The following is a 23,982-nucleotide window of genomic DNA, read 5'->3' on the forward strand; positions in this document are numbered from 1 at the left end:
CATTATTTCTTTAACAGCTGATTTTTTGTGTGTGTGTGTGTGTGTGTGCGCGTGCGCGTCTGCGCACAGAGCATGATATTGAATAATATAACAACAAAGAAATACACAGATGTTGGACGTGAATGAAATTGAATGCCTCCAAAAACATAACTCAAAATGTGTGTGTGCGTGTTTGTGGTTCTTTTTACATACCTTGTGTGTCCTTTTGAGTGTTGTTTTTTTTCCAAGTGTATTTGTGTAACCCTGTTCTGATGGAAAAAGGTGTGTGTGTGTGTGTGTGTGTGTGTGTGTGTGTTACTGCGCAATATTATGAAGCTGTTTGACTGTGCTGAATGTGTGCTTTACTGCTTGCAGCTATGAATTCTGAGATTGCATTATCACACACACACAGTATCAGGCACTCTCCCTCACACACATATAATACACACACAGGAAATATTGGATATGGAGACAATGGTACCTTTTGAGTAGCCCGGGGTCTTATGCTTACATATTCCTCATTGTTCTTGGCCCATGTTGGTAATTTCACACACTCTCAAGCAGTCTGCCTGAAGTGAAAGGGAGAAGAAGAAGAGCTCGTCATCGCACTGTCAGTGTCTTGTTTTGTGAATTTTAAGGGCCAGTAAAGGATGAAGGCTAATCAATTATTTTCTTAATATCAACAAATCCAACAAAAAGACCAATAACAACAATGCATTCATCCTACTAACTTCTAGTATTGTCTGTGTAGCCGAAGCCTCTTATAGCTTATTTGGTAACACTATCTATGACGCCTGTTATTCTAATGCATTATAAACATACTTATCACCGATATACTCTGTTTATAGCACTTATACATATTCTATTACAATAATCATAACACATTATAAAGCAGTTTATAATTCATATAGTTTATAGTTCATAATTGCTGGTCATTCATTAACATTTCTGTTTTGAAAGAATCATTGTATATTATAATTGAAATCATTGTATTTAGATTATAATCTTTTTTACAATGCATTATAATAACTGTTATTATGCATTATAATGTTATTATAAATCATTAAAAGATGTTATTGCTTAGTTTAGATAATTACATTTAAGCAAGAACAACACACAAAACGTTGTAAAATAACTTTTTACTTAACTTTACTTGTTCCCAAGCTTTGTCTGCTGATTGTGGCAGCTAATGCAGCTGCTTGCTGTGGAATCGAGCTGTGCATCATGCAAGTTGTTTAAATGTAGTTGATGGTTTCTGATATATGTGAAAGTCAGACCTCCATATAATATAAGAAGATTGTAACGCATTATAATTATGTCTGTGATGTATTTTAGACATGGGCGTCATAGAAAGTGTTACCACTTATTCTTCTGTGCCATTGAGCTCTATCGTGAAAATAGTCAAAATACATAACTGAGCCACACTGTTGCACTGGGCGACATGTTTCTTTCTTTCCATGAACATGGGCACCCACATACACCATCTGGTTGCCGTAAATTATTACTAATATGTCAAATGTGCGTTAATCCGCTGAAAATAGTCCCTATCCAATGCACATTTACTCCTCTTTGAGTAAAGTTTTCTAAAACCATAAAACCCAGCTGTTTTTTTCTTTTATTAAACTATTGTTTTTGGGAGTTGTTTTTGAAGGTGTAAGTTTTAGCAATAAATGAATGGGCTTGGGGCTTAATGCCACACAGAGGGTAGGGAAATTTCCACCGGCCTTAGCCTTTAAGTCTTCCATGTAACTTCTGCTCTCCCTTTTTTCCCCCCTCACACTCTCCCTCTCTCCCTCCGTGAGGTGGGGCGGGCGATGCTTCACAGAGCATGTCAATGGGAAAATGACTGGGGAGAGAGATGGCTAATGACACAGCATAGAAATACATAGACATTTGTAGGAAATGAAATTGGATACCCCAGAGTGTACACAACTGTAGGATTGTGTGTGATAGATTGCATTGGGTGGTTATGTGCCAATATATTTTTGCTTGTACAGCTGTGTGTGTGTGTGTGTGTGTGTGTGTGTGTGTGTGTGTGTGTGTGTCCACTTATGCATATTCCCATACAGTATTTCTTTGTGTATTCAGTCTTCTCAATAGTCAAGAGACTTTCTTTCCTTTTCACGTTCATCATACAGACCACAGAGTCTCTGGGCACTTTTTAAGCTGATTATAATTAATTCTACATGTCACGCATTAAAAGTCGTTTGTGAAGCATATTTTAGTTCCCATGAAATCTTTTTTTTTTTTTTTTATCACATTTGTATTGCACCTATGTGCCAGTAGCTGGGACAACAACGACAAAAAAAAAAGTATTCATAAAGTGTGACTTCTCCCCCAGGTCGGAGCCTAAGTCCACCCACAATGCTAAAAAGTGGGCAAGAGCTGATGAATGAAACCACGCCCACTTCCGTATGACTAAAGCCTCGACGCAGCGTCGACAAATATGTCAGCTACAGTAGCTTGAAAAATGATGCCGCCCAAGGCACGCATCATGCTGCTGTGGGCCTGCCTGCTCCCTGTGTGTCCGTCCTGTGAGGTCTGTGAGCCTTGGTAGGCCGAGGGGCGTGACGAAGCGGCGATGTTTGACCTGCAAATGAGAACCGACGGCACGGCACAGCACACCCTGCGTTGGTAGTTTCATCCCAACATGGGGTCCAAATACTTTTTTCTGATGCCCAGAGAACACGGCAAAATAAGAAGAAAAGAGAAAATACAGGCAGACAGCACAGCCTCTGCAGATACAGACACCGCCAAACACTTGTAGTTGGTCATAAGTCTATTTTTGTATCAGTCTATACATAGTTTTTTAGGAAATTGTTGCATATTACACCTTTAATGTTATTTCAGAGTTTGTAATTTACTGGAAAAACAACAAAAAAAAATGTTGATGACTCATCCTGCAATCTGGGACATATTTCCCTTCTGGGATCAATAAAGGCTTATCTAAATTTTGCAATGAAAAATTCAATGAGCCCCTTTAATATAGACACAAGACTACCATTGGGATGCATCAGCTCCGTCGCGGGAATAAGCCTGTCTTTCGGCTTGTACGCGTATGGCCTCGCTACCAAAATCACCCATTTCGTGATCATCTTCTTCCTCCATATTTCAAGTAAATTATGCGCAATCTATGGTATCCGTTTCATGGGAACTTTAGGACAATGAGGAGTTAACAGTTTCTTTGCTGTAGAATGCGTCATGCAACTCATTTGAATGTATTGCATGTTTTCTGATATTTATGAACGTGAATAAAGTCTTATGAGGTGAACCAGGATGTTTGGTTTGGTCTGCTATCATCTTCTAAATAACTGTGTTTCGAAAGTCAGACCTCCAAATGGAAGTTACCATTATTTAATCAAATGCATCCATATTCACCAGAAGAAAACGGTTAAAACTGCATATTTCCAACAAATAAGCCTATATTCCAGGTTATCTAATGTATGTGTGTGTGTCTGCTCTGCAGGTGGAACGTGGTGGGCATCCAGGGCTCTTTGATGAGCTACTTCACAGAGCCAATCTACTTCTCCAGCATCATCCTTGGCAGCCTTTACCACGGCGACCACCTCTCCAGGGCCATGTACCAGCGCATCGCAGAAATCGAGGACCTGCCCCAGCAGTTCGCTCTCAACAGGCCTCTGCTCAGTGGTGAGTGGCCGCTTTGAGGTGGAGTAGTTGGGGAAATAAGATTTCCGCTTATAGACGCTGGAATTTTAACCGGGAAAAAAAGACCTGAGGCGATAGCGTGATCGTGTTCACATTGTCGTGTCTCCTTATTAATATTTGCCAATCAAACTCCGGCTGTCTAAATATCAGAGAGTAAGACGGTAATCGTGAGCAGTAAACACATTTATCCACCTCACTGGTCAGTCCACAGCAGGAAGACAGTTATTGCTTTGCCCCTCTGTTTGATCTGAGCTGACATTTACCTAGTTTCCTGTGGAATTTGAATAGCTTTACATTTGTGTGTAAGTTTTCAGCATTGGCTTGACCTTTTAAAAAGGCCGTATAGACCAGGACTCATACCGTTCGTTTCCATTTTTTAAGATGTGGAATTCAGTCTTCTGGTTGAGCACTTTTTTTACAACGGCATGTTTCGTTTTCCTGTAACAAATTATAGGTTTACCAAACGTTTTAGTTCTTCATTGTTATTTAGCCCTCTGTCATTTTTCTTTCCTTTTTTACACATTTGTATTACTGTTTCTGTCCCCCCCCCCTCAATTTCATATGAAAAAGTACTATACGAAGTACTATACACTTGCTACAGACTTTCACAACAGACAAGACCAAGAAAATTTACGAAGCCCTGCTGTTGCTATGCTGTGTCGAGCTTTCCTTTCTCACGCAGCACATAATGCAGTTTAGAGTGATAACGGTGGCAGAAATAACTCTTAATATTTCTTTTTTTTAAACAATGGTCTCCTTGAAGTCAAACTGAGGTAGACAAAAGAAGGTTTTTCATTTTGTAGCTAGCCACCGTCAACTGAAACGACAACAGTCTCTGGCAGAGTTTATCAGCTGTAGCTAGCTAGCTAGCTAACGATAGCTCCTTGAGTGGTTTGAAAGTTGTTAACGACTGACTTTTTAATGTATCCAGCTGACTCATTTTAAATGGAAAATCTTGTAATGAGGCTCTAAATATGGCTACACACATGATGGCATGCTAGAAAAGAACCAGACATTGTTCTAGATGTAGAGGCTCCATCCATAAACAGGACCTTTTAACGTAACCTGTAACACACAGACTAGTGTAGTTAGTTAATGATGTGCTCTGCTGTAGGTAGTAAGCTATTACGTTACCACATACCATTTGTTAGAGCAGATAAACACACTGTTGAATTTATTCTATACTCTTGTGGTTTTGGTTCATGAAAGGCTAAAAACCCAACTCTCCGAACCTCTTCAAATGTAGACTGACGGCACCAAGTTATGGCTGCCAATGAGTTTTTGGACAATTGTTCTTTGGGAAGGAGTTTAGCAGATCATCAGTTTTTACAATTAATAATAAACAAAACCCAATCCATGACAGCAATAGTACAAAATAGACAACAATAAAATCTTCTTTAACACTCAAAATCGAACGGGTCATTTTTTGTTTTTTAGATCCTAAGGGATGACGAGGCCATGGGGCATCTCATCACATGGCCTGGAGCCATGTGCAGCTCCCCCTGCTCCTCCTCCCTGGTTGCTCTCTAAACGTAAAGGAGACAATAGCGGGGGGTTATTAACCTTTTCCGCTTTAGAGAGTTTTTAGCGGTGAAGGGCTGTGGCATAAGAGCGCTGAGGATTTCATCCCCTTTAAATCATCTTCTGCCACAAGTGCTGTCAAACGGAACAATGGAGCTTAATACACACACACATACACACAGAGAGCAGGACACCGGGATTCATGGCATCCATATATCTCCCATTTACGCTTCGGATACAGAGGAGGCTGATGCCCAGTGCTGTGCTGGGAGAAAGCAGGCTCTGACCTCGTAGTCCCCCTGGGTGGATGGGTGGGAGCAGCTTTCATTTGAAGGAATGGGTTGCCAGGTTTGGTAATACATCCATGCAGTCGGGTAGCAGGAGGTTAAGTTCCTGTTGGTCTCCCACGGACACTTTGGAGGATGGAGGAAGAAAATAATTATCTCATCACAGCCCTTTTTCCACTTGAAAGCTCGAAGACATTTTCTGTTTTGACACAATGTTTGGAAAAAGGTTCTTAAACTGTGGAAAGTGCTGCAACAGGAAAACATTTAATTTAGTGTGTCAGTCTGTTATAAAATATCGCTGTCCAGTGATAACCTGCAAAATGTCAATGAGCTAAGAAAAGTAGTTTTTAGCTTCATGACAGTGCAGTTTTGCAGGTTTGATTCAGCAGCAGAATTTTCACAGCCCATCATCACTCAATTGTATTCATTGGATACCTGGTTTTCCTTAAGACATTATGTTTTCTTGGTGTACTGCTCAGTCATTCATCCTCGTCGTCTTTGATTCCCAGGTATAAGTAATGCAGAGGCCAGGCAGCCGGGCAAGGCACCCAACTTCAGCGTGAACTGGACGGTGGGGGATCTGGCCCTGGAGGTGATCAATGCGACCACAGGCAAGGACGACATGGGCCGCGCTTCACGTCTCTGCAAGCACACCCTATACAGCCGCTGGCTGCGCCTACACACCAAGGTACTGCATCATTTGTTTGGATAACAATTTAAGAATTTTAACTCAAGTGATCCGGCTACGAGATGTCACATTATTCAGCCTGAAACAAATGTCTTACTTCATTGGGGGAAAAAAGCTGGATTGAGTTAAAAAGCTGCGGTATCTTTTTATTTTTCTGAAACACAGATAGAGAAAGAGAGATTAGAAAGCTGTCATGTCACAAGCTTTTTTATGTAGTTACAAAAACAATCATCCAGAGCTCAACTTCTCCTGCTCTCTCCCTTCCAGCTGTCATCCATCTTGTGGATCAAGGTGGTGAAGCCCGCCTCCTACCACGATGCCAAGCAGGTGGCCACAGAGTACCACTCTGCCAAGCTGGCACTCATCAAGGCCTTCCACAAGGCCGGCCTGGGGGCCTGGGTGAAAAAGCCCAGTGAGCAAGACCAGTTCACCCTATGCTCCTGAGGGAGCCTAGGGACCAAGGGATTCCTAAACACCTCCCCCGCCCCACTCGCCCCCCACCTCCCCAACACACACACACACACTCCTTCCCTCCCTGACCCAGGCCTGAAAGCAAGAGAGCCCCCCCCCCCCTACCTATTTAGAACCAGCCCACAGAGACACTTACCTCCGTCCCATGTGTCAGCACGTGCTGCACTGTGGAAATAGACGTGCGTAGTTTCACAAACCATCCATAGCCCGTCATTATCATTCCTCAGAGGACCTCGGCCTCGCCATGTCTTTTCTCATCATTTTGATTTTTGTCCTTTTTTTTGTTTTGTTTTGATTTTAATGGACGCAGTTTTTTTTATTTTCCATCTGCTTGTTTTCTGTTTTAAAACTGGATTCCATGCTTTTATGCCATAGATGTCGAAGTTGAAATTATGCAGTTTTTTAATCTATTTTCTGGATTGTGTGTAGCCAGTTTTAGGGTGAAATGTAGCCTAGAAACACAGGAAGAAAAAAAAAAGTATGGACCTGAAGAAAAAAAAAAAAAAAAGAATGACTATGATGAAGTTATTTTAAAGATGCGTACATTTTCAGGATGTAAATCTACTGCTGAAGAGAAAGAGAACATCCGATAGTTCTATAACATTTTAATGTGTCATTTGGTCCGCTCCTTAGATGAGACTGTGTTCTTAGTCCCTGTATTAAAGATGAAAATGTTCCAAAACAGTGTGGCCCTGTTTGACTCACTGACTGCTAAGAATAACACAGGCCAGGTGTCACAGCAGCTAAAGCACTTTTCTTCAGTTTTTATGTCTCGTTCATTAATCCGCGGACATGATCTGTAAGTTATTTTTTATGTCACTCTCATTTCATACTTGAACAGTGAGGGGCGGGGGAGGGGGTCGTGTTGAGAGCATTGCAGCACCCCCCCAGACCCGCCTCCTCCTCCTCCCCTCGCCTGGGTCTCTGGACAAGCTTTGGGAGGTGCTGCACGTTGTATTTTTTTCCCTTGATCCAAGCCATGGCTTTGCATGGGAACTGAACTGGGAGGCCTACAGAGCAGAAGAAAAAAATAAACCACGTGGTGGAGAGCCCCGTGCGCCCATCACTGAATGGTTTTGAATGATTGCCAGCATCTTCCTCCACAGGCAGCTTTGAATCTTTGTCTCTATTTTCTAAATTTATTGTGTTTGTTTGTTTGAGGGGGGGAGGGGACTGTTTGTTTTTCTTAAGATTGGGCATTTTGAGGATTTGGGATGTTACTGCAGTGAAACTAGTGATAAGCAGACCTCTTAAGATCGGGTAACTGTCACCCTGTGGTTGAACTAATAATGGAAGGCCGCAGTGCCTCATACAGTGTGTGAAGTCACATTCACGTCATGCCAGTCTGTCGTGAGAGTCGGCAATGCCAACGTGTTGTAATCCCTCAGCATAATTCTGTTTGTAAACACAGAGGGGGGCTCACGAGCGGACTCGCACATTGTTATGCTAATGTCTCTGCTAACACCCCCTGCCAGTGGGATACAACCAAAATGTGACACGGTGTGATGTCATTTCCACGTCTTCTACATCTCCAGCAAACACCTCCGTGGTCTCACCTTTGCACCCCGAGCGCATAGATGTTCGGAGTGTTTTCCAATTTGTAAATGACGACATATTTACCAAGTAACTGCAGTCAATTCCTATTCCCAGCTGTGTGTGTGTGTGCAATCTGCAGTATGCGTGTGCTCAGATGTCTTTAAGCATACTCTGTGGAATCTCCACCAAAGATGATGTCCATGTGTTTCTGCCCCACTATTCTAGCTTCCTTCTTTGTTTTTATTCATTTGTTTTTCTTTAAACCAACCCTTTACTGTTTGTTTTTTGTATATCCACTGAAAACTGTACTTTTGATTGCTACAGAAACTGTTTATGCCGTTCAATATGGGGGAAGTTTCCAATGTCCGTTCTTCAGTGCATCTGTAGCCGTCCATGGCCACGTGTATATTGTGACCGGCGATCACTATTGCTGCAGTATAGCAGTTCTCTGTATATAAGGAACAACGGTAAAACCTGTTACCTGTACAATCAGTTCATCCCATCCTAGAAAGCTGTTCTAGTGGTTCTCCGTGAGTCACTGGGCACCATAAAGCATGGCACCTACACTGCCGGGGTTTTAACAGGCTTCATCCCCATTGTAGCCACCGATGTTTGAAATAACAAAAAAAAAAAGAAGAAATATGCACTGTAAGGTGCCTCAGCTAAAAGTGGCATCCACAAGCTGGCACGTGTGATGTCATATATGTAACTTTTCTTTTCTTTTTTACTTCTGATTGTTTTATGAGTCTGTATTAGAAAAGCAGGAAAGGAGAACCTAGAAGATAGAAACTCTGAAATCTGGATCACAGAAAACAGTGAAATCCAGAGGGCCCCCCAACAAATAGACCCAGACCAAAGTCACAAGCAATACTCCTGATGTCTCCTTTAATGTCACCCCATCACAAACAGGAGTCTGCCCCCCCCAAATCTTTGTTCTATTCTCTCTCTGCCAAGCTGTCTGAGTTTTTATTTTTTATTTTTTTTGTATAAGCCCCCTAACAACTGCCTGCTTCTAAAGTTGTTGTTTTTTTTCCGTTTGACTGCACTAAAGATGTCAACTGATGTCATGATAAAAAACCATCTCCGTTTATGGATCGGATGGCGACTATCACAGCAAGAACTGAACTGCTTCCGCTTAACCCTTTGTGAATCCTCGATGATGGTCAGTGCCCCCCCGCCCCCTCCCCACCCTCCTCCTGCAGCTGTGCCTGCAGTGAAATTTTTTTATTTTATTTTTTATTGTTTGTGGCGACTCCAGAGTGGTCAGCGCCCGTCCACTCGGGGCGGGTTTTTCAGAGCCACCGTGTCCCACGTTCTCCCTCTCTCCAGTTGTCCGATGTGTGAAAACCTCCACCGACAAAATCCACAACCCTGCATGTACTACCAACACCGAAGCTGCACCTAGCATGAAGACAAACTTTTAAAGGACTCGAGTAGAAAAAAAACCAAAAAAAAAAAAACCTCTAAACATAGATCTATAAAATGAACTAAAAAAAGAATAAAAGAGTTCCTAGTTTACTTTTGCACATGGTTGGGATTCTTTCTTATCACGTCTTATGCAGCTGTCTGTGTGTTTGATTTAACAACCCTTACAAAGAAGCTGAATGCTTCACGTGAGATGCTTTGTCCACACATGTTAACTGTGTTTTGTGTGTACTGAATGAAGAAGACTAAAATGAATTGCGTCTCTCTTCTGATTGCTGAATTAGCCGTTGCTGTGGTTATAACGAGGATATTGATCCAAGCAACGTATTTTAGATCCTGTACTCGACTCCATAATGTTTATTTGGTGTAACTGCTAATGACTCATAGCAGCTGAAACGTAACCCAACAAGACTGCTGTTTTTGTGAAGTCTTAAGCCCCAAAAAAGTCAAGAGCTACTGGTTTAAACTTCAAAGGTCTTAAATTCAAAAGTCAGAACATATCTATTGACTCCACGCTGCTCTCAACATGGCGCCGGCTGGCAGCTAACAGTGCAAACAACGTAAGTTTTGATGGTAATAACAGTGTTTTCCTTGAGGGGTAACCAAAGTGTGGTTGCTCTGCTTCCGTAGTGATGATGTCGGTTAGGAGGTGTTATCAGCTGTAACCGCTGTATGAGCGCACAGTGGGGGCCATGAACCAGCCGGTGGGACAGGCACTAAAGGGCACGTTCCCACTGAAATGTAGTGGGATGAAGTAAAACAAAACTAGTTTTAAATGGAAAGTACAAGAATCTCAAAATGTTACTCGCAGTACTTGACTCTGGACGTCTTCATAATGCATTCCCACAGAACAGAGAGAACTTAAATGGGCAACACATTGTCTGTCGTGATCAACAACACCGCCGGTGTTGTAGGTAAAGGTAAGAACATTCATTTGGCTTCAATATAACAGTAATCATGCATGTATATTGTCAGGAAGCCCCGAGAATGTACATACCTGAACATGTCAAGGCAAGGCATGCAGGCAAGTCAATACAGATACTGCACCTTTATTTAAGTGCACCCCTGCATATTGTCATCTTCAGAAACACTTTACATCACACAGTTTTAGTAAAACATTGGTTTATTAATCCATTACACAAGTGATCCTCCTGAAACAGTTAATAACGTATCGTAATATATTTTATGAATAATCAAATTCCATGTTCAGTAGAGGTGCTTGGAGGAACAGGTCAAGTTCTCTGTGTGTGAGTGTGTTTACAATACTGTTTAATGTCAGGTTAAGTAGAAAAAAAATCACCAACACCTTCATAAGAGTAAGCTTGTCAATTGTTAATCGGAGTGACAACTGAGAGGAAATGTGCACCCCACATTTCACTATAGTGTTATAGCTTTCTATTGTTGATAGCATACTGAACACCAACCTTCAAGCAATCCTCAAACTCAGTCGATAAAGTAAGATCTGAGAGAAGTCTGGAAAAAGCCCATTGAGCAGGAAAAGTTAGCAATCATGGAGGGCGTCCAGTCAACAGAGAGAACTTTTCCAAAACACAGAGCACGGTGTGCATGTGTGTCTGTTCAGCCTCCCAGCAGATGCCATCAGATCAATAATAGATCATCACTTCGAGCTTTGCTTTAAACACGTTGCGCCTCCGTGCTCATAACTCCACTGACATGATGAAAGCTCATGCAAAGAGAGATTCAGACAGTCACAACAGGCGAACGTGGCCCGGACTGAAGCATGTTAGAAAGTCTGCAGTCTTCAATAATTCAGCTCCCATCTGCTGCTGTTTTATGGAAACATTAATAGTATCACATCGATCCAGATACATGTTATACCATGTCCCGTTTACCATAGCCAGCAGCCATGCACATCGAATATATATCTTGGATAAGGTATTACTGTCGGATATTTTATTGGCTTGTAATAGAGCGCTTAATATCAGCTGGGTGAGATTAGCAAACTTCTATTCTCTGACTATTATTGGACCCTGGTCTGATGCACTTGATGAAACATATTTCGATGAGCAATCACACATTTATTTACACGATTTATGCAATTCAACACTGGATTCGAGCTAAGCGAAATCGCAGCAGGTAGAATTTGAGTTCAACAGAAACCACAAATGTGGAATTGGAGAACGCACACATGTAAATACATGCAGTACAGTATAGAGGAATGGTAAAGCCTGCATCAGCCCCGCGGCGCAGTACGATTGTGGTGAGAGCGAGGCCGGCAGCTTGTGCCCCTGAGAGAAATGACAAATCATTATCTCTGGTCCAGGGGTAAATGGGAGCCACACTCTTTCAAGGCCCACATTTCCATTTTCAATTTTCTGCTCAACAGAGTTGATATACAGTATGTGGCGAATCACACGGCGAAGACCGCTCCCCACCTCGGCCCCGACTCCAGCCTCCTGTTATCCACCGGCGGGAGTGTCTCTGTGACCTTGTGTCTCTGGAGGGCTTCATACACTGATGGCGTCATACCCATTGTCACAGAGTCCACCGCAAAACAGATGAGTCTCTGGGTGGAAGTGTGTTTCCAAACAGAAAAATAAGATCGATGTTTCCATTGAAGGGAAACGTCTTTCATAATACGAGCTGACAATGAAGATAGATAAACATAGTGATAATAGAAGCCTCACTTTCTATAATGCCCATGTCTATAATGATACCTGACCTTTTAAAAGTCACACAAAGTGTTATAATAATCAGAAAATAATAATGACACAAACTAATACAATAACAATTCTGCAAATAATTGTAGCCTTCTAGCCCGAGAGCCCCCCAAGTGGGGGGCTCTCGATTTTACGGAGAAAGTTTAGCGTACAGCGTGTCGTACAATGCGTCGTACAATGCCCTTTTCAGGAACGAATATAATGATGTTACACACATGTTGTATACCCAGTTAATGAAAAAAGTCTGGGCTACAAGATCATGTAGGCCATTTTTACACACTCCAAACACAATTCTATACAACTAAAACAAACGACTAAAAGAATTACCAAATTATCACTCATATTTCGGCATGAGGGAGCCGACTCCACGCTCCGGTCGTAGCTACCAAGAAAAAAGCTAGAAGCTAACACGGAAAACCGAGATACCAGAAAGCAAGAGAATTCGACACAGATTACGCAGATATCTTCAATATATCTCTCCATGAAAACATTACAGAGATATGAGCCAACAAGCACCAGAACCACAAACCGCTTTATCGATAATTATCAGAAACACACCTCACCTCATCGTCGTTTTCGTGAAAAGAAAGGATAAAATCCCGGTAAATTCACTCAGATATCTGTCCAACGATGTCCTGTTTCCGTGAAGACAGCTGAATTTGAGCCTGAGGGAGCTGGGGGTAGGGATTTTACTTTCGGCATATCGGATTTTACACTTCGCGAGAGACGGCGCGTTTTGGATTTTGACTGGCTAAGAGTGCTGTCAATCTTTCCCTCGTGTTGGCTCAATTCTATTGGCTCTAACGCGTCGAAAGAGGGGTCATTCATTAAAATCGACCAATGGGCTGGTGACTTACAGGTCTGCATAGCCACAGAGCAACAGGAGTCAGCCAAGCTCCATGATGACAGGGGGTGCTTCTCAAGTCTCTTAATTGCATCCCCGTTTCCCTCACTTACGTCCTTTCCTTGCGTCTTAGTCCCTCCCACTAGGGAAGCATGGAGGAAACCATGCGAGGAGAGAGGAACGAGGAAATATGTTTTAAGATACATGAGACGTCCTTTCCTCAGTTGCGTCATGTGAAGCGACGTCTGTTTCTGATGACGGAGGATCAGCTGATCACAGCTGGAACAGCTGTCAGTCGGCTTTAACAGCTGGAGAGAGTTTTGATAAGTTTGTGTCTGTTCACATGATCACTGTAGTTAATAATAGTAACTAATAATACTAATAACTAATAAAGATACACTATAATCACCACTGTAGAGGTGTTTCTCTCTGTAGTCTGTTAACAAACTGTGTTCTGTTTATAAGCACAGGATCGATTTCTACCGGCGGAATGCGATCGTCTTATTTATGAATTATTTGCGTCTGTACGTTTTGAAATTGTGACTGTGGCGTCATTATTAAATAACCCAGAATATGATTATTGTTTCTCTTAAATGATAAAACTCATCAAACACTCAGGAATAATGTAAAAAGTGTTTCGTCTCTCCAGCGCTCTCTGACTTTAATTGTATTCATAATAAAAGTTATTGAGGGAAACATCAGATCATGAAAATACAAATCTTTCTAATAAATGAAGAAAGTTGTTTGTGGTCCTTTTGTTGTTCAGACTACAATGAACATATATTTAAACCAGATGGTGAATCAGAAACCTAATCAAATATCAAGCTTGAGTTTATTCTGTGATCTGTCTTGACTCTGGTATGAAACTGCAGTCAGTCAGTCCGATCGGCTGCAGCGTCCAATCACATAACTGATGAACAATGAGGGGGCGTGTCGGCCGTTAAAAGACTTCCTGGAAGTCTGTTCTCGTGGTTCCTCGCTCCTGGCTCCTCCGAGCTATATTAGAGCTTTGGGATGGCCGTCAATATGGCGGCGCAGAAACAACTTCCGGTTCAAGCGAGGATCGAGGAGCGAGGAAACGACAATTAAGAGACTTGAGAAGTACCCAGTGACACACAGACAGGGCTCAGAGAGGATTCTGGCTCTCAAAATAAAGCCAAACTGCTGTATTTGGATATATTGAACACCATTAGTGATAAAACAAGTGAAATATATAGTTATATAGTCTATCAAATTAAAATGGAACAGATGTTTCCAAAATGACCATTTTGGTGACCTTGCCTGACCTCTCTGTACTAAAACCTCTCTAATTTTGTTCTGCTTCACTTTATCAAAGTCAAACTTTGGACAGAAACTGTTCACATATTGTGCTATGATTTAATGATAGAATAATAGAGAGCAAATCTATAAGTATATGATCTGAACGAACTATACTTTTGAGTTTTCAAAATCAGCTAACAAGACTGCTCCCCACGGTGTAAATTAATTGACTCAACATTCACACAAGTCGGCTGGTAATTGCTAAAGCATCTCTTTGGCACCGCGTTCACACCGATACATTGTAATTTACTTTGAGGTGATGCTAAGTGTCGCTGCGTGTGTGAGAGGAGTGTAGATAGGCTAAGTATAGAGAAGAAAGTGTCAAAAGGAGACAAAGATTGAGCTTATCTGTGAGCTCAGGCCTTCCTTTGTCAGAGCAGCTCCTTTCTGATGAAGGCTCTTTGAACCTGACGGAATAATTAAAAAGGAGAGGGGGATGAAACGCTGACATTTGCATTTTGACCTTTTTGATTTATGTGGCGAAAATTGCTCCCCGTCCCTTCCAGAACACATTATAATATCAGTCCGCCCTTGTATAGGTGTGTAAGCGTGTGTGTGTGTGTGTGTGTGTGTGTGTGTGTGTGTGTGTGTGTGTGTGTGTGTGTGTATAACTATGCGTTTAAGTTTGTGTTTAAGAGTGCATATGCGTTGGTGTACATAATGGTTCTATATATGCGTACAGGCAGTGTGTATTTATGAGTGTGTGGGAAGGAATAAAAGAATAGATTCATGAAATATTACCCAGCCCATCTCTTCATTAAGGAGCTGTTTTCCAGTAAGTGGGCTCTATTTGAATAGCTAAATTGTCCAAGCAGTGTGCAAACGAGCACTAATAGCCCCGTGCCCTTGTCACAGGCGGACCCAAAGTCAAACTGAAGAACCTTGTACCTGAGTCTGTCTGTGTGTGTGTGTGTGTGTGTGTTTGGCGGCATGTAACAGTGTTTCTGTAAATGCAAGGGTTCCTGCTTTGTGTTTATAATGTCCACCTTGGTATGTCTTCTTTTAGGAAAGCAGTTAAAAGGACAACTTTTGCACACTAATCTCAGCCCGATGATGATGATGATGATGATGGTGATAATGAATTATGGCAGTGACTTCCGGTTGTCCCTGCGAGAGTTAGAGGTGTGCTGGGCGTCCTCCCTGTTTTTGCAAATAAATGATACGAGAACTGATCCTGTCACATCTGCAACGGGATAATATCAGGTTGCTAATCCAAGAAATAGTCGGACACACAAGCCATGAGGAGCCAGCACCCTCAATGTCCGGCCTCAGTTTCAGCTTAGCTTCTTACATGGAATACAGTATTTTCGTGTGTACAGTTTGTATACTGTTTATCTCCTGAATAGTATAATGCTTGTAAGACACATTCACTTAATCTGTTGCCTTTTTTATACCATCAACATTGTTGCAATATTTCATAGTTCAGAATTAACCAATGTTAAAAAACACAGAGAATATCAGATTACAAAACATGCAGCGGGAGAGCGACTTAAATCTCTGCCACGGTAGACATTACTACACTGTACCTTTATATAGCTATTAGCCGTTTGATGCTACATTAACGCCCTGAATGTCGTATAGAGAGCCTTTAGGTTCCCACATTGTTAGCCCCTTGTTCTCTAACGCTTTCATTCTCTTGTACCTATTGGTCGGCCATGTACTGAATGGTGTACCATTAGTAAAAATCACGACACTGTAAATTGGAAAGAGACAAATAAGACTTGCAGTATAGGTGTGGGACAAGCTTGTGTTTTAGGGGGAAAGTTTAGACATGATGAAATCAGTTTTGTCTGCATGGAATACAGAAATATGGTTTCACAGTACGTTTTGTGTTCACGTACGCTATATTACATTTCTTTTTAGGAAGGTTGTCTAGGTAGTTTCTTGTAAATAACCATTTTTTCTGTTTTATTTCAACTAACACCCAATGATAAGTATTTTTTGTCATTAATGGTAGAAATGCTTCGTATACCTAAAACAAAATGTGACAGTTTCTTGGAGGCATGAGGTGCTGGAAATGATTTTGGAAGCAGAATTTCTTTCACAGAGCACGGAAACAGCACTGCAATGAGCCAGACAGGGAATTGTCAGGCCAAGGATATAGGAACGTCTGAGTAGAAAACACAGTTGTTATGAAACCAGGAGTGTAAGCCTATGAAACCCATTTCTTGAGAAAAACATCGGGGGGGAAATAGTTAGAAAATCTCAAGAGTTTCTGACGAATCATCTGGGGTCCAAATGAAAGACAGAAAACTGAAAAACATTGGGGGGAAAAAGCAGGCACACAAGGAAAAAGGGGGGAAAAATGCAACGCAAGTGTGAATAATTGAATCATTCCTCAGTGATCAGTTCCTTCAGTAGATGTTAAGGAAACTAATATTAAGGAATGAAACTTACTGACCCATTTTAAATGCTCTCTGTTTTCTGCTGTTCTTGTTTTTCTGGGTTAAAAGGATGCATCTTATTAGTTATAATAAGGGTTTGAGTTTGCAGAATAGTCACCGCTGCTGATATATGTCTGCACCACTCGGTGTACTTTTTCTTTCAAAAGGTGGAGGCACAAGAATGCTCAACACAGTGCAGCCATAACAATTAAAAACAGCTCATTAATCCTAGCTATAAAACGACATCTGGGCTATTTGTGGCGTTGCAGCACGGTCTCATTCTGTCAAGGCCTGAGCTGTTTAGAAATGATATTTTTGCAGTTGTAAGGGAGGACCATTTAGCGGGAGAAACAGAGATGCAGCCCACATGCACGTCTTTGGAGAATTGTCTAGAAACTACGGATCAATAAGCACTACACGTGCAGCAACGCAATCACAGACACGCTTCAAGAACTGACGCTGATCTTGTAGGAGATGTTTGACGAACACACCGGAGAATACATTAAACTTACGTGCACTAAAAGGAAGATAAACTGTAGACAATGCAATAATACAGTTATATGTAATACCATACAGTAGCCTATATAACTTGTGCTAACGCTCTAATTAAAAACTGCATACAACTCATATAATCAAACAAAGTATAATCTAATTAGCATTGACAATAGTACAAATATGATTTCAGTGAAAGAGGTCATAGGACCTTGTACATCTATATTATACTGCCCCTTAGTGGTGGAAACATGCCACCATGTGGGAGATTTTTCACTCATTATCCACTGAGATCGTTACATTATTTCAGTGTTATAAATAGTGTAAATAAAATATTCAGGTCAACAACACAGCATTTTTTGATGGAAGTCCACAGAGTTCTTCTGAGAACCTACACCCAGACTCTGAGGTAACACTCACTTTCACTAAATATACGAGTAGTTTATCTCCTTTATGTTTTGAATATATCCATTTCTTAATTAAATGTAAATAAAAATGGCCAACTGACAGCTGATAAAAGAACAGTAGAGGAAGAGTTTAATTTTGCTTTATAAGCGTACGTCCCAAAATGACTCATCCTTTAAAAGCTCTAAGTACAATAATACCATGCTTTTTAAAATTAAATTCAAATTGAACTTAACAATTATGAGTTAATAAGTTATCCTGCATGCAAGCTTCAACAGCACCAGGGTACTGTCGGCACAATTACTATGGAGTATAATAAAATGGACACTCTACTTTCTAATTACTTATTTTGGTTTTATTGAGCTCTGAAGAGAAGGTAAAAATGTCAGTCTCTGAACACTGAGCAGGCGGACCAGCATGACTCGGGTGGAGAGAAGTCCGATCTCAGATTGAAACGTGTTAGAGTTCAGCCTTCAATATTATTTTGGCTTTCTTCATGTTTTTGGCCACTGTTGAAAGAGAAGAGACAAATTAGAAGATGCAACATAAGTCTTTTCTCTTTGCTGATTGGCTCATTGCAAAAATGCCTCATCAAATCAAATAAAAAATCATTTTAGACATGAGCTGTGCTTGAAAGTACAACTAGCAATAGCAATGTCAATCTGTGGGTCCACCACTTTTGTCCAGACTGAAATATCTCACCAACAGTTGGAAGGATTGCCATGTGATTTGGTACCTCTATTTATGGTCCCCAGAGGATGAATCTTCTTGACGTTGATGATTCCCTAGGTTTATCTCTAGCACCACCAGCAGGTCAAAGTTTTCACTTTTATAGTAAGATATCTCAACTTCTGCTTGATGGATTGAGACTGAATTTGGATCAGATATTCATGGTCCCCAGAGGGTGAATCTCAATTATTTTAAAAGGTTACGGTTGAATGTATGAACTTGTGATGAACTCGCAACAAAACAAAAATTTGACATGAGATGTTTTTGTCTTGAAACTTCAGAGCTTAGAATAAGTATCAAAGCATACTGGAGGATCTGAATTTAACCACAAATAAGATAGAATTGCCAATTAAGATAAAGAAGACATGTACTTGAATTAAGTTAACCAGCCCTTGTATAGTCAGTACTATGAAGACAATCACACTTACTTTGAAATATAGTTTTTGCAGGGCTTTGCAAAACACATCGCTGCTTGCAGCTTTAATTCAAAATATTTTTTTTCAAAGCGCCCCTCTGTATTGCCAGTATAGTGTTGAGTTCATCTCTTTTTTTTACATTTTGGCAAAATCACATTTAATGCACCATGTCAAATAGTTTTTGAGTGATTTTGTCCCTATTTTGTTCATTAATGATCATAATTTCTATAAAAGTACCCTACCTTGTGTTTCTAGAAGTTAAACTTTATTCTGCAAATTGGACATGGATGTCTTGAAAATTACACAAAATCTCTAAAAGCCGTTAGAGCAGAGAAGCTGCAAGATTTCTCCCAACTCGCTGTCAAAATATAGAGGGAGGGAGATGAGGGTTAAAAACAGTCTGTCTTCATGCTACTGACAGGTGACCCCCCCCCCCCCCCCCATCATCAGAGAGAGTGGATAGTCACTCACAGAGTATCATGTCAGCCGGCTCGTAGGTGTAGCGGTGGGTCGGGAACTTTCCTACAATTTCAGTGTGCACAGTTTTGGATGGATCTGCAGAAAGACATGTCACACACATAGACGGCTGAGGATCAACATTATCTGATGATTGCAATAAGTGTTGGGCTGCTCACTTTGGTAGTACCGAGTGATTCTGTAACAGCTGTTAAAGTAACTAGCAGTGAAGATATGAAATGGCAAAAAGAGGGAGGTCAAGCGGTGACGATTAAGAAATATAAAATGAGGACATGTGAAAGAGAAGCAAACAGATGGCAGGTGTCAGTTTCAGCCAGGAGCCATGTGGTGACATCTCAGCCAAATTAGTGGTTATTTTGGACTTGGTGGGAAAAATAGAATCTCCAGTCCTAGTTCACCCAACACTTCCCACACATTATTAAGAATACACTACTACTGAGTCTGTTAGCCTGTATTCCTTTCCTTCTCATCTGTGCTATATATACTGATGTGCCTGAATTCTGCTAAAAAGACTTAAAATCTTCTGTGAGGTTTTTCAGTGTCTCAAATGGATGCAAAAATCTGTCCTGAGTATTTTCATATATATTCTTGTTTAACTCATAAGATGGGAGAGTGATCCATTAAAGGGGAAATTGATATTTTCAATTGATTATCCTATTAGATTAAATATTGCTTAAATCAATTCTAAATCACGATAAATGGGGTAGGAGTGGGAATCATTACAGGACCCACGATACGATTTGATCCCAATACTTGAGCCACGATTTTATCTTATTGCGGCTTTAAACATTTTGTGATATGCTGAGTACAGCAATAATGCAATGCAATTTATTACCCTTTTCACCTGCAAATTATGCAGTTTGTAAACATTTGTTATCCAATAAAGATAAAGTTTTCATTTGATTGACTTTAATCCTTTTAATTGCAGCAAAAATGTGTTTGCCATTCAAGCAGACAGACTGACTAAAAACTTGTCATAAATGTTGCATCATGCACCTGACACATCACCTGTTTGTATCACAGTCTACATAGTCCAATCCCACTGACAAAGAAAAAGCACTATGAAGTGGACCGAAAAAGCAATTGTTACCAAAAGGTTTCATTTGTATCTGCAATATTAATTATTTATATGATAAAAGATCAATACTTGGCATCTGTGTATCTATACAATTTTGCCATTCAAAACATTGCGTTACTATGTTGTATCGATTCCCCCCACCCCTAATAAATAGTGTAAGTATTTACCAACAAAGAGGATTCTGGGAACATAGTGGCCATCGGGGGCTATATTTTCATCCGTGGTCTCTAGCTGTAAAAAGCACAATTAGTAAATTTCTAGTACTAAAAAGTGGGCATAAAGTATTTGGCAGATGGTTACTAGATGCTGTTCATCTTTGCACATAAATATCAATTATGCCTGAGCTTGTTACAGTGTCCACAATTCACCGTGAGATATTTGACTTATTTATATTGTATATCAATTTAAGTAGTGCTTACAATAATGCATACAAAAAATAATATGCTTCAACCAACAGAAGGGACCAAAATACTAGTTGAAACATCGCCTCATTGTACTGGGCTACAGGAACTCTATCATGTCATCACATTACCTCTTTATATCAGTCACTCAGTCAGAATTTTTCACCACTTGCTGCAATTTGTACATGTGTGCACGGTTTTATGCTGACGAAAACATGTCCTCATATGTGCCCAATGAACTTACCAAAAGATTGACCATGACGAAGTCCTTCTCCGCCATTTTCTGGATGGACTTATCAGCAGCAAATGCCTTCTTCAGCGCTGTTGAAAGAATTCTGTTTAGCTTGGATTTGTGATGAGAAAACAGGACTGGCTTTAAAGTCATCAATATAGAAATACCTTATGTACTATTAATGTGGTTGCAACAACCCACCGATAGAGATTCAAAAAAAAACGTGTGCAAGGAATTGTAAATGTGTTCAACCATTTTTCAGTTAACACATATTGTGTTCATAAACTTCTGGCCGACGCGCTTAACTTTTTGACTTTTTGACAGACGGGCAAGTTAGGAACAAGTTTTGCGAGCGGGACCTACAGAGTATGCACGTCTAGTTTTCTTGCCAGAGATTACGCAATGTAACAGGCTGTGTCCAACTTAAACTGTCCTCAAGTAAGTATATTTGAGTCGTGAACCAAACTATATATGAGGAACACTGGTATGTTCCGGCATTCAAAGGCAGGCTGTCAAATATTCTGCTTTATTCCTCACACCTGACAAAAGTAAAAGCCAGATTTCGCCCTGTAGGTGGCCTTTATTGTTTATGAGTTCAGACATGCCAGTGGAGACTTCCATTGAGCTTACTTCTTGAAAACCAGCTGTGTGATTGATGGGTATGACCTGCTTGGTTGGCTAGGTATTATTGAGGAATGCACCCATTGTGTTCCCCATGAAACCAAGCCCAGGTCTGTGTTAGAGGGACAATGCGGGGTATGTAAGCCTATATTGTTATATTCAATATTATTCCGCTTTGACAAACCAGAGTGACTGCAGTACCTTGGCTGTGTGGGCAGTTGTCTTGATGATGGATGACCATCAGAGGCTTGTTACTGTGAGAGCAAAACCACAGAGAAACGACTCAACACATTCCTCAACACAATGAGCATGATGGGTGTGGATGCGGTATTACACAACAGGATCCCTGAGATATCAAAGTCCCAAGGACATATATTAAAAGAATAATGACAAATAAATCATTTTATACTTTTATTTTCCTTCATGCCATTAGTAATAGATCAGATGGTCTTCTGCATTATACATTGTTAGTCATACTCCTTATGCATTAGGAAGAAAATATGTCAAAAGTCCTCACTAAACAGATTCAATGAATATTCGAGGCTGCTATCAATGTGTAGAGTCTTACCGTTTGACCATCTCCGACAGGCCCGCTTCATAATTTTTGACCCAACGAATGCTGTCCCCCCATCCTGCAGAACAAAACAGCAAAAAAAAAAGCCCAAACTAATGAATATGGCACACTACCTCATGGTTCCTATATATATTAACTGAATCACTTCCCTGACAAGCTCAGTTCAAATTAAAAACTTTATTTGTTTGTCTTGTGACTCAAACCCAAGCTCTCAGCTTTACATTCAGTAAGTCAATGACTCTTGAGATGGAACATAAAGCTGTACAAACTTCAAAAAAAGGCGGATCACCCACCTCTGGACAAGGACTGAGGCGTCTCTTTCTTTTTCTGTTTACCAGCACTTGCACAGATACCAAGGAACAAAGCAAACACGACCAAGCGAAGCATCTCTACACGTCCTTTGAGAGAACTGCAATGACAGTTGGCAATTAGATAAGAGGGAAATTCAGTGAGCTGCTGCAATTAGAAAGACAATGTTAGACCCACTGCAATCACAGGGTTTAGTAACAGCACACGTGTCCGCATAAAACGTTCTTATTATATCTTACGAAAAAGTTATTCATTTTCCGTGTGTTCTCCTATGAAAATCAACCAAACCTGTTTCAAGTTCCCGCTCATTACATAAGAACAGCCGGCACAGATTTCTGCTGTTCACGTTTTCCTTGGCCAACTCACCAAACAAGTTTAACAAAGCTGGTATTCGAAACGGTTGAACAGCAGCAACCGTAGAAATAGTTAACAAATAATTCCTAGACGCTGACTTTATGTAAAATCTTTCTCATTAAAAGCTCCAGCTGTTACCCGTTATGATCATTATCGCCATTTTTGTGAGCTATTATTATACACATATTAATTTTTGTAATGAAAATAAAAAACGCTGCTAAAAGCTGATCTATCACTATCCCATTACTATGACGAAAAAAAACATTTGTGTCAAAAAGCAGGATTAAAGAGTCTCTAATTATAGGCCTCTATCTTCTATCAAAACACTATGTTCATTTCTACAGAAAAAGTTATTCCTAATTCAAGTGTTTCTGACCCTGAATGTCTTACCTTGACAGCACGCAGCAACAAGCGCCTGTACCTATCCTTCGATATACTGTGTGTTCTCTTTTATCAGGTGTGTTTTCTATTAAGTGAACTCACCAAACAGGTAGATCAGAGCAGTGTGCTTTAAAGAAAGGAAGTCACGCACTGAATCACACGCACTGTTTGAAGTAGAACTGAGATACAGACTGATACAGACTGATTGATACGAAGCTGGCAATCATTGAAAACCACCTTGTTAATTCTGTCTCACACTTGGTGAATGTTTGATGTTGTTGGAAAGGGGACCGGTGTGGTTTACAATCAAATCATAGCAACAAACCACTAGAGGGCTCAGCAAAACACTGTATGTGGCACACCTCTTAGGCCTACCTAAAACATCTCTTTAACCCTATCTAAACTACTGCTCTGATTGCTGACCTTAACAATTAATGGCACTCTTCTTAAGGGGTCCATGAAAACATATGGGCTTATACATACATTCGTGGGCTTTTAAAGGAGGTTCAGATCAAAAGGGCAGACTCAGTTTTACAGAAACAGCAACATATTCTCATACCCGTCTTATTAGATTTATCTTTCAGCCAAAACGTGTCAGTCTATCTATCTGACTATCAGTCTATTATCTGTCTGTCTGTCTGTCTACTGTATCCATCAAACCAATCAACTAGTAAACCATCAGCATTCTTGCAGATTGTTAGCTGTTGCTAT

The 23,982-nt window shown here is 40.6% G+C and overlaps 2 protein-coding genes across 7 annotated transcripts in view; one reads left to right on the plus strand and one right to left on the minus strand.

Moving 5' to 3' along the window:
- The window catches only part of adarb1b (adenosine deaminase RNA specific B1b), a 97,853-nt gene extending 88,182 nt beyond the window's left edge, over positions 1 to 9,671 (plus strand). For all 5 annotated transcript variants that reach the window (XM_031875083.1, XM_031875085.1, XM_031875082.1 and 2 more), the window contains 3 exons: positions 3,446 to 3,627; positions 5,963 to 6,141; positions 6,409 to 9,671. In XM_031875083.1, the coding sequence (XP_031730943.1) occupies positions 3,446 to 3,627; positions 5,963 to 6,141; positions 6,409 to 6,585 (538 nt within the window). In that variant the 3' untranslated portion in view covers positions 6,586 to 9,671. The remainder of the gene's footprint in view (positions 1 to 3,445; positions 3,628 to 5,962; positions 6,142 to 6,408) is intronic.
- Positions 9,672 to 17,802: 8,131 nt separating this feature from the next.
- Positions 17,803 to 23,539, minus strand: agr1 (anterior gradient 1). Of its 2 annotated transcripts, XM_031875099.1 has the most exons (8): positions 23,281 to 23,537; positions 22,521 to 22,636; positions 22,222 to 22,285; positions 21,855 to 21,907; positions 21,045 to 21,121; positions 20,567 to 20,630; positions 19,316 to 19,399; positions 17,803 to 18,208 (listed from the first exon to the last, which is right to left on the minus strand). In XM_031875099.1, the coding sequence occupies exons 2-8, from the start codon at positions 22,612 to 22,614 to the stop codon at positions 18,159 to 18,161; spliced, it is 486 nt and encodes a 161-aa protein (XP_031730959.1). In that variant the 5' UTR covers positions 22,615 to 22,636; positions 23,281 to 23,537; the 3' UTR covers positions 17,803 to 18,158. The 2 variants fall into 2 exon arrangements, with proteins under 2 accessions (XP_031730959.1, XP_031730960.1); XM_031875100.1 differs by lacking the exon at positions 17,803 to 18,208 and having other exon boundaries at positions 19,308 to 19,399; positions 23,281 to 23,539.
- Between the last annotated feature and the right edge of the window lie 443 nt (positions 23,540 to 23,982).

The sequence above is a fragment of the Anarrhichthys ocellatus genome, unplaced genomic scaffold (assembly GCF_004355925.1).
Source record: "Anarrhichthys ocellatus isolate YVR2014 unplaced genomic scaffold, GSC_Weel_1.0 scaffold86, whole genome shotgun sequence".
In the NCBI taxonomy this organism is placed as follows: domain Eukaryota; kingdom Metazoa; phylum Chordata; class Actinopteri; order Perciformes; family Anarhichadidae; genus Anarrhichthys; species Anarrhichthys ocellatus.